Source organism: Molothrus ater, chromosome 3 (genome assembly GCF_012460135.2).
Source record: "Molothrus ater isolate BHLD 08-10-18 breed brown headed cowbird chromosome 3, BPBGC_Mater_1.1, whole genome shotgun sequence".
Lineage (NCBI taxonomy): Eukaryota > Metazoa > Chordata > Aves > Passeriformes > Icteridae > Molothrus > Molothrus ater.
The window spans coordinates 35851151-35864614 of NC_050480.2; the positions used below are offsets into that span (position 1 = coordinate 35851151).

At 36.5% G+C, this 13464-nt stretch overlaps 1 protein-coding gene and 1 long non-coding RNA gene across 2 annotated transcripts in view; one reads left to right on the top strand and one right to left on the bottom strand.

Annotated features, from left to right (window-relative positions):
* BIRC6 (baculoviral IAP repeat containing 6) overlaps positions 1–13464 on the top strand; it is a 175842-nt gene that overhangs the window by 125324 nt on the left and 37054 nt on the right. The window contains 1 exon segment of the mRNA XM_036380755.2: positions 230–398. Within this exon segment, the coding sequence (XP_036236648.1) occupies positions 230–398 (169 nt within the window).
* On the bottom strand, positions 6172–10420 carry LOC118685293 (uncharacterized). The gene is made up of 2 exons (XR_004979950.2): positions 9565–10420; positions 6172–8459 (listed from the first exon to the last, which is right to left on the bottom strand). It is a non-coding gene; the product is annotated as an uncharacterized LOC118685293 (long non-coding RNA).

The following is a 13464-nucleotide window of genomic DNA, read 5'->3' on the forward strand; positions in this document are numbered from 1 at the left end:
AAATAATTCAGAATTATAACAGTTACTTAATTTTACCATTAGCCAAAGTTTGAATAATCTAAAAACTGTTTAGAAATTCTTCTGAAATCTCTCTGGGCCTGCTGAAATAAATACCAGAACTGAATTTGCAAAACAGTTAGTGAAGTTTTAGGGCATGTGTCTTAAGGAAAGTCAAAGTTCTTTTGACTGAAATAAATCAGTTTTGATTAAATACTTTGGTGTATTTCAGGTTCTTGCCAGTTACATAAATCCTGCAGGGAGTACATCAAATGAAGAGACTCAAACGAGCCATGAGGGTAGAGGCCAAAACAGCAGCGCTCTTCCATCCATCCTCCTGGAGCTGCTCAGTCAGTCCTGCCTCATCCCAGCCATGTCATCGTACCTCCGCAACGACTCAGGTAACCTGTCCCTGCCTCCTTCCAAATCCAAGCTGCCTTACTTCTGTCTAATCAGCTTTTGAGAAACAACAGGGGGTTCTTGTTTCAGTATGCTTGCCAGTTCAGAATTTTACTAATGGAACATTCACTTGAGCCTTAGAAGACAAAATAAAACAGAATCATCAGACAGAATCTTGTTGAAATGTTCACATTTGTTGCAGTATCTCTTTAAATTAGAAGTTCAGTTCTTCAGCTGTTGAAACTATCAGGAAAATTGTGTTTTCTTCTGAAAAGTTTGCATGTTAGTTCTTCTACAAAAGATAACGGTGGAAAGGAGTACTTTATACAAGACCATGAAACGTAGTGTGAAGAAAAATGTCAATTTTAAAGAAAATTGAGGAAATGCATACCTGAATTTGGTAAATGTTGCACATAGGGCAATTCTACTTCAATCAAAGCTTTTTTCCTTCATTTAGGAAGTACAAAAATAAGCCTCTTATCAGAAGTGTAAAATATTTCAAATATATGGGAACAATTAATTTTTGAGCTTTTTAAAGCAAAAGCAAATGAGTTCATCAAATTTCTGCTTATAATTTTAAAACCAGATGCTCTGAGAGTTTTCATCTGGTGTGTTGTACCTGACTGGGGAAACCATTTCAGTTTTACAAGGTGGTGTGAAGCAGTATGAATTAAGCAAATGCCTGTGCGGAACTAATGACAAAATCAGCAGACTGGGTTTGTGATTTATGTGCAGTCTCACTAGATGACATGCTTTAGTATGGAGATGAGCCTTAGGTTGGATTTTTATTAAGTTACTTTTTTTATAAAGATGGATTTAATCCTTAAGTATCTGGAGGAGTTGTTGCAAATGTGAGTAATTTGGTTTTGGAGCTTATTTTGCCTGCCCTATTTTTGGAGCAACTGATTTAATGTCTTTGTCACATTACTGCAGTTCTTTGGGATGCCAGTTGGAGGGTGTGGTCATGTGAATTCATGGAACAATGTTATAGCTCCTTGAATTACAGCGTACATTTTATGTTAGAGGTAAAAGAGAAATTATCTCTAAGTATTTGCAAAGCTATTTAAAACTAAAACAAGAATTTGGCTCTTTTAATTTGTACTAAGTACAGCATTGCATAATCTTGTGTGATGGAATGGAACTAGTTCAAAAAGTCTGCTGGGGTCTTATAGTAAAAATAAAAATATAAAGATCTTTCACTTGCTAGTCTGCAGATTGACACCTCACCCTAATTTTGCAATGAATTTGTTGGTTCTGTTTGGCACATACTCCAGTGAGGAAAATTAACTAGTGATAGACCAAGCTTGTTATTGCAGTTGAAAATGCACTGTAAAACAATCAAGGAAATTATAAAGTAAGAGAATAATCTTTCTAACAGATACTCATAAATTCTTCTTTGTTGAGGAAAAGGAAGAGTCATTGAAAAGCCTAGCAAAAATGCCATGTTATCTAAAGGATGAAGCAGCTGATGCTGAGTTACAGATGAATCACAGCTGCTGAAATTGCTATTTCCTGTTTTCAATAGAAGAATGTGTCTGTCTGTGTAAGTCACCTTTAACAGGGAGAGAACAGTCAGATACTGATAGAATAGATATGTGGCTGGCGGCGAGAAGTTCAGACTCGTTTGGCTTTCAGGAACCATTTGTTTTCTCATCATACATAGAGGCAAAGTTTTGGTGAAACATGTTCATTTTAGGTGTGTTTTCCACTGCTGAACTACTGTTGTTTGTGGTTGGCAGGTGTTGAAATGCCTGTGCATTAACAATTAGGAAAGAGTGAGCAATGTAGCAATTAAACTGTATTAAAGCAAAACCTTGCTTTTCAGAGCAAAAAATGAAAACTGCCCTTCCGTTTACAAGTTCACAAAGAATGGCGTTATTTCTATTGAAGTTTAGAATTGTAAAATCTAAGGGTTGTTATCCTTTGATTGATCAAAGCAATATGAATGTTTCCTGCTGTATTTGTTCAAACATCTATAAAACACTATAATTAACAATGCTCTCCTGGATTTAAAAATAATAACTTTGCAGGCTTGCAACAGTCAGGCTCCTCTTTGGAAGCACAATAGGATAGCAGTATGAAAGGGAAATGTGCAAAAAGGATGACTTCTGGAAAGAATGTCTTCTCTTTGTCAATATTTGAGCCAGATGCATTTAGCTGGGAAGGACCCCCTGAAAACAGTTTGTCTTAGTGATAACAAGGCATAATTCCAGTGCAGTAATTACTGTTGAGTTGAAAGGCAGACAGATAATTTTCACATTAATGAGTGCAAGTTGCACGTGATGCTGGGGCTCTGTGTCACTGACACTGAGTGTCAGCAGACATAGCTGACACAAGAGAAGCAGGTTGAGAAGCTCTGAAGCTGTGTTAGGTTCTGGTACAATGCTTGTGGGACTGAAAAATTCCCTTAATGCATTTATGGTTCAAACATTTCAAATAAGGAGATGACTTTTTTTCTTATTACTACTATTTTTATTTTCTTTTTTAGCGTCTTGAAGACCAATGCAATTTAGTAGAACAGATTTGAGTCTTTCCTGATAGAGCTTTATCTAATTTCAAACTTATCTTGAATACCTGTGTCTTCTCTAGCAAGGCTGAACAGGAGTCTAGGGAGAGTTGGAAAGGGAACAGCATTGGTTGTAATGCACATGTGTATGGGATTCTGGTTTTCAGACTGGTGCCACTTCTGCTCTCAAAATATACTTCTGTGTGGAATAAGCAGGTAACTGCATTCTTCCTGTAACATGCTTGTCTGAGGAATTAGGGCATTGCATATAGAATGCTAACAGAATGTTCCTGGGTTCTGGCACTTGAGCAGGAACAAGCTGTGCCCAGCACAGTGATGACAGAAATCAGTGATTTTCAGCAGCCCTGTAACTTGCTCAGATTTGAGTGGGTACTGGTGGGACCAGATGAAGGTTACCCTTATGCTGAAGGTATTCTGCTAGATTTTAGGTTTTGTTGTAATTATTGGAATGATAGTGATCTTCACATATCAATATGTATCTACCATACACATAAAATTAAGGGGGAGGGGGGAAATTTTGATATAAAAATATGTGCAATGAATCTGCAGGCATGCTTTTGTCTTTCATTGCACAGTAGGCTGTTAACTCTGTGGTAATATAAGACAATAAGTATTCTGGTATTTATGTGAATTTTGTATTTTTTTACACATGTTCAATTAGTTACAGGTCTGACACATCCACCTTGCAAAGCTCTTTCGGCAGATTGGCCTGTGTCACAGTTGTAAATCTATCTAGGATTTTTGTTGCTTAAGTTTATTTTGGCATCCTGCTTAATTTGCCTAAAACATACATGGACTAGATTGTTATCTATATAGTCCTAGATAAAAGGAATATTGATCAGGCAAGCAGTGCTCACATAACATTTAATCTTTTAGAAACCTCACCTTGAACCAGATTACTACAAACCAGATTGCTCTGATATGTTCTGCAGCTTCATCTGCATCGAAGTGAGGTGATTGTGGAAGTCCTTGGAAATTATGACCATTTAAATTGATTTCTATAATTGCTTGTTTCTTGTAGAGAAGGAAGGTTTATCTGTCCTTGAAGAACTTGCCTTAGTATGCAAGATAGCTCTCATCACAAGGGGCAATAGCTGCTGTAATCCTCACCATTTCTTGATAATTTTTTGGTGTTTTTTCGTGTCTTGTTATGGCATTACTGTGGTTTTTATTATCTTTCATTCCGTAAATGAGGTTTATTTCTGCAACATGTGAGATTTTCTTATTATACCTATGTTTATTCCTATGACTTAACTCATATTTACACTTGTGAAATTGATGTAGTTTTTAACTTCTGTATCATGAAACATCTAGCATGTATTCATTATCATGCATATAGGCATATTTCACACTAAAAACTATCATGTAAAACCTTTTCACTCTTGTCTTGTATACAGCATGTTTAATTTGAAAGATTTTAGGGACTCTTTCAAATACATCAGCACTTCTCTTCTTGAACAAAATGCGCAGCAATAAAATTTGCACTTTACAACAGGAGGTTCCCAGCAAACGTGGGACCATACGTGACGGTCTTGGAGGTCTAGATTTTGCTAATATAAGAGTTATTTGACTGGTAGGTTTATGGAAACTAATACAAGATAGTATTTGCAAGTGGGAGAGAAGAAAGCAGTATTTATAACAGTCTTTGTAGCTAACAAGATTTACAGAGACTAGACAGTGCAAAGGAATTATGAAACAGAAGGAAAATCAAGTGACTTTTAGAACAGGGCAAGGACTGTCTATTTTTTAATAGGCTTGAACAGTAAGAAGGCAAGTGAAGTTGGGATTTGTCTATGCCACAATATTAGGTAGTCTCTTAATGGTAATGTCCTTAGACTAGCAAAGCCTGAGATGACTTAGACTTGTTTAAAGCCAAATATCAGGAGAGGTTTGTTATCACCTTTGCCTTGGAAAACAGACCTCATAGCAAGTTGCAGAATTCTGCATGAACTCTCCTTGTTTGAATTTCCAGGCTTACAGGAAACAGATGATACTCTAGCTTTAGCTGGGGTTTGCTTGCATGCTCCTTTCTTAGGCACCTTTTCCTTCTTTGGTGGACAAAATGCCGTGTGATGTGGTCATCATAGCCTGTAGTCTTCTATGAGCTTAGTTTTCCCTAGGTTTGGCTGCTGAAAAGAGATGATGCATTTCTGTGGGAGGGCTTTGCTAAAAGAATTGTCTTTACTGACCAAAATGTTCCACTTGATGAGAGTCCAGTGTTTGCTTTTTATGCACTTTTCAAAGTTTACCAAATACTACCACATCATGGACTTGTGGATTCATTAATGTTGTGCTGCTTTATCCTGCTGCCAAATACCTCAATGTGAACTTTGTCTAATCAGTACTGTGGACAGATCTGTTGAATGTGAATGTGCTGCATTCTTTTTTCTGCCTCTTTTGATGTACCTTTCTTAGTTGAGTCATTGAAGTCATACTGTTGAGGCCGCAGACCATGAACGCCGCTAGTTGGTCTGCTGAAGATTAAGTATTTCTTTTCTAGCAATCACACTTATTCTCAAGGCATTGCATGGTGTTATTTTACTTTCTGTCAAGTTATCCAGTCCCACTGAACTGAGTATGTTGGGTACTCTGAGGCAGGTAGACTGAGCTCTTTATTCATCCATCACTGAAGGTGTGACGGTACTGCTGCAGTGTAAATGTTGAATCATCATGCAACTCTGCTTTTCCCTAGACTGTTGACTTTTTGCTGTGTATAAGGAGAGGTAGTTGCTATTAAGATATTTTTTTGTTGGTGAAATTCTTAAGCATATATTGGATTAAATGTGTAAGTACCAAAGCTGTTTATTAGAGCTCATTTAACTAAAGTTAGACTTAGGTCCACATGATATAGCCTGCAGGTATTACCTGTTAAGAAAGGACATCAGATTGCTGTTTTAAAACAAAATGTAACTTGTATGCTGAGGCAATCTAATGATGATGTTACCCTGTGACTTCCCTCTAAGGACCAAAGCCTTTGCTATAAATGAAATCAGAAGTACAGTGGCAGTTTAGATAGACAGCATGTAATTACTGAAATTAAAAATTCTCCTAGCCTTCATTAATGTTAATGAGCTCATTCACTGGTAAAAGAAATCATACTGACCCTTTGCCACATTTGGTTATCATTTTGGGATTGGTTTTTGTCTGTTTTGCGGTTGAAGAGCTTACAAAAAAAAAGGTGCAGGATTTCATGTAATGCTGTTGTAATAGTTGAATCACGATTTCGAGAAGAGAGCTAAGCACTGAGATGATACGAAATAAAACTGTTTATTTATTTCACAGAATTGACAAGTTTTAAATAACTTCAGGATCAAAATAAACAGCAGTAATTTCTACCTGAATTTCGCTGTTCAGGTTCTTGTAATATTTCAGAGATCCATCTCAAATATCCTGGTATTATGAGATTAAATGCAATAATATCCATAAGTATGTAGATATAAGAAGTACATTGAAAAAATAATAATGGTAATATCTGTTCTGTAGTCTTAAATAAACATTAGTAACCTGCATAATTCCTCTAGAATGTAGCTTAGTTTGACAGAATGCTTTGGTGTTTCATATACTGAAAATAAGTATACATTTCATAGAGACTTGCTGAAGACTGTGGCTGGTGAATAAATTTTCTTGTCTGCATGTGCTTCCTTCCAGTGCAGCCTCAGCCCAGTTTATGATTTCTTCTAGTTGAGCAAGTATTGACTCAGAGTTGCAAAACCAGAATATACCATCTTCCACCTCATTTGTCCATAAGTCAGTGTTACAGTGTGCAACTGACTGAAATATCGATGCCAAATTCGTTCTCTTCTAGGTCCCTGACCTTATTCTGTGCATGTACTGGTTTCAAAGTTCCTTCCAAAGGCTCAGTTGGTTTAGCAGTTACCAAATTCTATACACCAACAACCTACATAAGAGACGTATTTCTTCACATGTCATTTTATGGAGGGACTGGATGTAGTTTTGTAGCCTAGAAAAAATTGAGCTGATATTCAGAAATGCAGCTGCTCTGTTGTTCCTCTGTGGCACAGGTAATAGTAAGAAAAGTATTTATTAAAATCAGTTTCTTTTTACTTTTTTCATGTTGTTTGTTTAATGAATTTTTAATCCTAAGCTCTCTAAAGTAATTTTCATTATAAGGTACATGTGAGATACATTCATGTATGCAAAAACTTCTGTGGTCTGAGACTGTCTGCAGCTCTGGATCTAGTTTAAAGGCATATGTAGCTTTAATTGAATATGTGGAATTAGTTTCTAATTCCACATTCTACTAATTTCAGTAGCCAAATGGTATGTTCTGTGAAGTATGCTTAACAGTTGCAATTCTGGGCCTCAATCACAGACAGTGCAAAAAGGGAACATTTCTTCAGAACTTGGTCCAGAAAGAGAGAGTACAGTCCTCTGGACAGAGGTTAATTAAACCTGTTTTCCATGCCACACTGTGAATCCTTGCATAATATGTTTTACTTGAAAATAAGCATCAGGGTGAAAACATGAGAATTGTATTTGACTTCTTTTAAACACATTCTAAAAATGATGCTATAGAAAATGTAATTTAAGATTTTTTTCATTTGGAGAATATGCATTAGTGTGTCATTGGAATTATTAATATGTCTTAAAAGAAGTACTAAAATTACTCTTTTTTTCACACCACTTTAAAGTATTTTTAATTAGAAAAGCACATTATCAGTATAGCATGATGATTTCAAATACAGATTTAGTAAAGGCAAGAAAAATCTAACCTTTTTCAGCTTTCCACAAGACTAACAAAAATGCTGCAGAATATAGTCAATAGTTAAAATTTTATTTATGATATTACAACTTCTAGTATAACAGCATTCCTGTTTCCACACTTACTATACATTAGTGTGAGTCATAAGCCTAAATTACAGTGGCCTAAAAATAAAAAACCCTTTTGCCTGTTTTCTGGTCTCAGCTATGAAGAGACATACTGCACAAAACCATAGAAAGCATGGGACTTGCTTATAGTTGCTCATAGATTTAGTTATCTCTTTCTATGTTCTGGTTATTTTCAGTGTTTGGCTACGTTTCTGTCTTGCATGTTTGCTGGCAATAAAACAGTGCCATCTCTGATCCTGCTGTTCAGATTTCATCTGTTACCAACGAAATGTTATATTTGGTCTGCCTCCATTTACGTAATTTAGCACCCTAGCTGGGCTCACAGGTGCACTTTGCAGTCATTGATGCAGCACCCTTAGCCAGACACTTCACTCTGGAATGTTTTTGTTGCTCTTTTCAGAGAGTGGTGGGTTTCTTGCTTAAATTTAGAAATCATCCTTACCATTGCAGGTCTTTGCACTTTGTGCTGTGCAATTGATTTTCAAAAATGTCATCAAAGTGTAGTGTAGATGTACACAAAAACAATAACAAATAAATTGAGCACAGTTCCAATAATCCCAAGCAGTGCTAAAATAGATTCTTCTTTTTCCTCTTTCTCCTCTTGCCTTTTTACATCTTCTAGTGTTGTGATGGCAGAGGTCCCCATTTTTCCTGCAAATACCTTCACCAGTATTCTGGCAGCTAGCTAGAAAAAAGAAAGCAAATGGTAAATCTGATCTGCAAACATGCAAGATTCTATCTTTTTAAAAACAGTTCTGTAGTTCTTCATACAGCATTTCTTAATGCTGTGTTTATTGAGTTGTATTTGTCTTTTGTTTTCTTTCTGTATGAACATGTCTGTTAAAAATAAATGTTCTGTAGGTATAGATTTGATAGGAATGAAGAATAGCTTGGTGCTTCAAGCCAGTTAGTATGCCTTAATATAAAAGACATGTAAAATTTATCTTAAGCCAGCTTATTTGTTTATAAAAGATGGTACTGGTGAAAGCAGGTATGTGAGCATTGTCAAATCCTCTGAAATGCCTGGGGAGGTTATATGCAATTTTAGCTTCTCTTAAATATTTAACTGCCATGTAAAAATACCAGTTGAAAATATTCATGCCTGCTATTTTCAAACATGGAAAATATGCCTCTTAATACAGTATCACAGTTGCTTTTCACCAGTGAGCCCCAAGCAGGCAATTGCAAGTGAGATCTTATCCTTTTTCATGTTTAACAGATCAGCTTTTGGGCATCCATGCAACAGTAAACATTTATCAGAAAATGTCTGTCTTTTGAAATAGAAAGGTGGTTGTTATGTATGCTGATGATTGCAGTATGCCACAGCACAGGTAGTACTTTTATAGCAGCAACATTCTATGCAGTGTAAGAATTCAAGTAGACATTTACAGATGCATGTATGATTTGTTAGATTTTTTTATTTGCAGAAGTGAGGTTGACAGGTCATTTCTATTACTTAGCTGCTCTTGTACTCCTAATTTGCAGTCAAATATCTTCTAGAAACATGTTCCCTGTAAAATTATGTTCATTGGTGACTGGGATGTTCATTTTGTATGTAATCTGCTTTGCTGTTTTAGCTTTATTGATCAGAAATTTGATGGGGATTTCTACTAGTTCAGATCACTCCAATTTATTGAAGATATACAATCGTTTTATAGTGCAATAGCATCTTTCTCTCCTGGCAAATGGCTTTAATGATTGGAGATTAAGGTATTTCTGCTGTGAGTCTAATTAATGTTATCAGCTCAGAACATATCTTACAGAAAGGTTAAAAAAAAGATATTTCTTACCCTACATTGCATCAGGAATAGAATGTCATCAGACATGCTTCTTACTTGTCGATTCAGTGGCAAGCCAGGCTTTTATCTTCATGAAGGGGCTGCTCTCCTCTCTCAGACAGACCAGACAGGAGCACGTACAGTTTCTTGATGAAGAAGTTTATCAGTGAAGATAATAATGTTGCAGAATCTTCCAAATGACTGGTGTTTTTTCTCAGTAATCCACTAAAGCAAGTGTAGTCGAAAAAACAGTAAAGCTCTTTCTCATAATGATCCTCACTGTTGACTAATTCTCATTAAAATTGAGGCTTTTTTTCCTCAGCTGATGCAGAGCAACAAAATGCATGCTGTTCTGTTTTGTCTTAAAAAAAAAAATACGAACAGCTCCTGGTTTTATTCAGTTATACTTAGTTATTTATTAAGACTTCAGAAACATCCAGCCTTTGATTTACTCTTTGTGGCAGCCGTCTGAAGAGGCTTTCTCACGTTGACATGCTGTAATTCCAAATGCAGCGGACTACGTGCAGTCACACTGTGTGATTTTAGTCCAGCCTGAAAAAGGATGAAAAGAGGTCTGCTTTGCTGGCAGGAGTTGGAACGCTGTCACCCACCTGCATTCAGAGCGTCTGGAAAGAATTCCAAGGTATTCTTCGGAGCATTGCATAACTCAGCCAGGCAAATCTGAAGAGAGGAATGACAGTGGCTTTAGTTGCACACTGTGGTGAGCTGTGACATTGATTAAACATGCACTTGGCACTTGCTGAATAAAGAAGGAGCTACGAGCCACCCTTGCAGACAGTGAGTTGCATAACAATGTGCGATGGCTCTGCTGTTTCATCGGCAGGCCGGGCACATTTTAATCCTGTACCCACGGAGAAAGTGCACGGTGTAAAGAGGAGCAGAGTTAACTGTGCTTGGGGTTTTCTGAGGAAGTGCTGCATGACAAATGGTGACATTAAGGCATTCAAGCTGAAACAGTGTTTCTGCCTTTTGTCTTTTTATGCTTTGTTTGACAGGCAATTGTTTCTATGGGAAATAAATGCTTTTCCTCTTTTTTTCACCACTCAAAGAATGCGGGTTACCTGTAATTAATGGAAACACTTAAAAATAATCCTGTTCTGATTTCTTAGGAAGCATCAACAGAATTTTTTTCCTGTTTCAATCAGAGAGGCAATTTTTTCCTGCCCAATTGGAAAGGGGGGAGAACTCTGTAAAGTCTTCTCCTCCCCGTCTCTCCAGACAAAGAAAAAAAAAAGAAAAAACAACCCATGCAATTTTAATAGCCTCTGGAAGGAGCTGTATTTCAAATAATTTTATTCAGTCACTTTGATCTATGAAGGCTACCAATGCAATGTATTTTCATTGGTGTAGCATAGCTTCTTGCTGTGAATGCAGCTGTATTTTAAATATATCAGAAAACTTGTTTTGTAAAAAATACATGCAACGCCAAGCAAGTCAGAATTCAAATGTACAAAAATGTACTTTTGTGTATGTTTTTGAAAAATCAAAATGCAGTTAATTAGATTGAGTTTGAACAATAGGAGTGTAACTGGAAAACCTTAATCATTTTCCAGAACAGCATATTTTAGGAGTTACAAGGCATTGTTTGAAATTCAGTGTTGAAAAATCATCTATAGAGAAAGCAGAAGACAGTAAAATCATTGTTTTAAACTCTTCATTTTCAACTTAATTTACATTACATTTTTTCTCATTATTTTTCCAAAGTGTCTAAGTACATTTGTTACTTTCTCAGTAACAAATAAAACTGCATATTTTGCATGTGCCTTATTTTAATGGTAATGCCACATTTAAAGTACTGTGAGTTGTATGGTACTTCTATGTGGTTTGTCCTGTATCCCAGAAGTTATGTTGCCTCAGTAAAATTGTTTGATTCTAGAAGAATAAACTAATTGGGTTAAATCTCTCCACCATAGCTTCCTTAAATATATATTTTCAAAAATTTATATATGGTCTTTCCTTTCAAGCTCTTCCCTTTTTCTGAAAACTGCTTCATCTTCAGTTGTCTTGCAATTGTTTTGTGTCTGTGTATCTTGAATATATTTCTGTATTCATTTGGATCCATGGGGAGATACAAAGATGGGGGAGTTTTCAAGCCGCTGTACCTCACCTGCTCAAAATCAAACCCTTTCCCTTGTGAAAGAGGGAAATTGTGCAACGTGAATATTTTATTTAAAGATTAATGATGCATTTGCAGCTCCACAGCTAAATAAGATGTACCCACAGAGAGCAGCAAAAAAATCCTGCAACATTTCTTGGCCTGGTTATTACCATGGTTGAGATCTCATTGTGGTTTGCTGTTTTTATAATTGTGCTGCAGCTGGCCCTTCAGTGGCTCAGTGAGGCTTGGGAAACAAACCTGTCTGGGCTGCCTTTGCACACAGGTGATGGGCAGAGCTGCCTCCTGCACAACGTGATCCAGACGCAGCGGTTGCCATTGCATTGGTATGCAGTGTCTGTGTGGGCATGACGTGAATGGGCTTGGGAAACAGAAATAAATCTCCAGCACAACACAGTAGGGATGGGGAAGTAGTTGCTTAAGCTGTCAGTGGTGGCAAAGAGTTGCTGTTTGAGAAGAAGCAAATAAAGGTTGTCAGACTTAACATTTGTCAGTTATAGGAAACTCAAGGAATTCATCCATGTTGGGTGGAAGCTGGCATTTACAAATAACTTCCTTCTAGCATCTCCAGTGTGAAGAGAAAATTTCTTGCAAGATTTCTCACATGAGTGAAGTGAGTGATGTAGGTTGATTAGAAAAGGCCTTGATTTATCCATAATACTCAATATTTGGAAAGATTTTACATTTTGTGTAAAATAACATTAAGTCATCATTTTATAAACATCAGTTATAAACCCACCTGTTTTGGAGCGAACATTACATGGTTATACAGTATGTGGAGTTTGGACACTGGTATCCAAAAACATCCTAAATTTAATTCTGTTACTTCCATCTAGGAAGAGCTTTCAAGCACTTAGTAAGACTTTGGCAACTCCTCAGTAACTGATTTATGTGGTATTCTGAGAGCAGTGCAAATTTGGTTGATTAGAGGTCACTCTGTTCATTACTGCTGAAGTCACTTCTCTTGCATGGGAATAGACCTTAGGCAGTACAAATGTATGTCATATTTTAAAGATATTCCTACTTCAGGGGAAGTTTCCAAGCTGTCTTGTAAAAACCTCGTGGTATAAATTCAACAATTTACAGTCCCAATCCTTTGATGATCATTATCCTGCTATACGCTACAGCTACCAGTAATGTGGTACACCCAGAGCATCACAATTGCAAAAGGAGCAAGTTCTCTTAAGCGTTTGTTGTATTTTTCCTCATGTATTTTTATGAATTTGTAGAATTTGGATTTTTGTGTATGCTAAAGTCATTCTATATGCTGTATTTTTTTCATTAAAATAGCATGGTTTTACTCAGATCATGTCTAGACTTTAAAATCTATTTAGGTTCAAGTGCTCTAATGAAATCCAAAAGATCAGTTGTCCATGAAGAGTGTTTTCCCTTATAGTTGTTCTGAATTTTCCCTAAGCAGAAAGTACTTGAAATTAGGTAGCACATGTATTCTGTAGGGTGATGTATTCTAGTTTTCTTCTCCAGCAATCTCCACAAACTTCCCTTTATGAGGTCTGGTGGTTTTTCAGTTAAATTGTAGAGCAATAGAGCAAAGCTGTGTCCCTTGGGAGATGCAATAGTTTGTATAAATTAAGATGAACTGGTTGGCTTAGCATAAGCAAGAAGTGGATAGCCACATCCCTTCTTTCTTCTGTAGTTTTTTAATTTTTTTTCTCTCTCCTGATAACATAGATACCGTTTTCTTTGTGGTAGCTGTTAGCCTATTTTTTATGATGCAGATTGATGTGTGATGCCCTTGAGTCAGCAGTGATAGG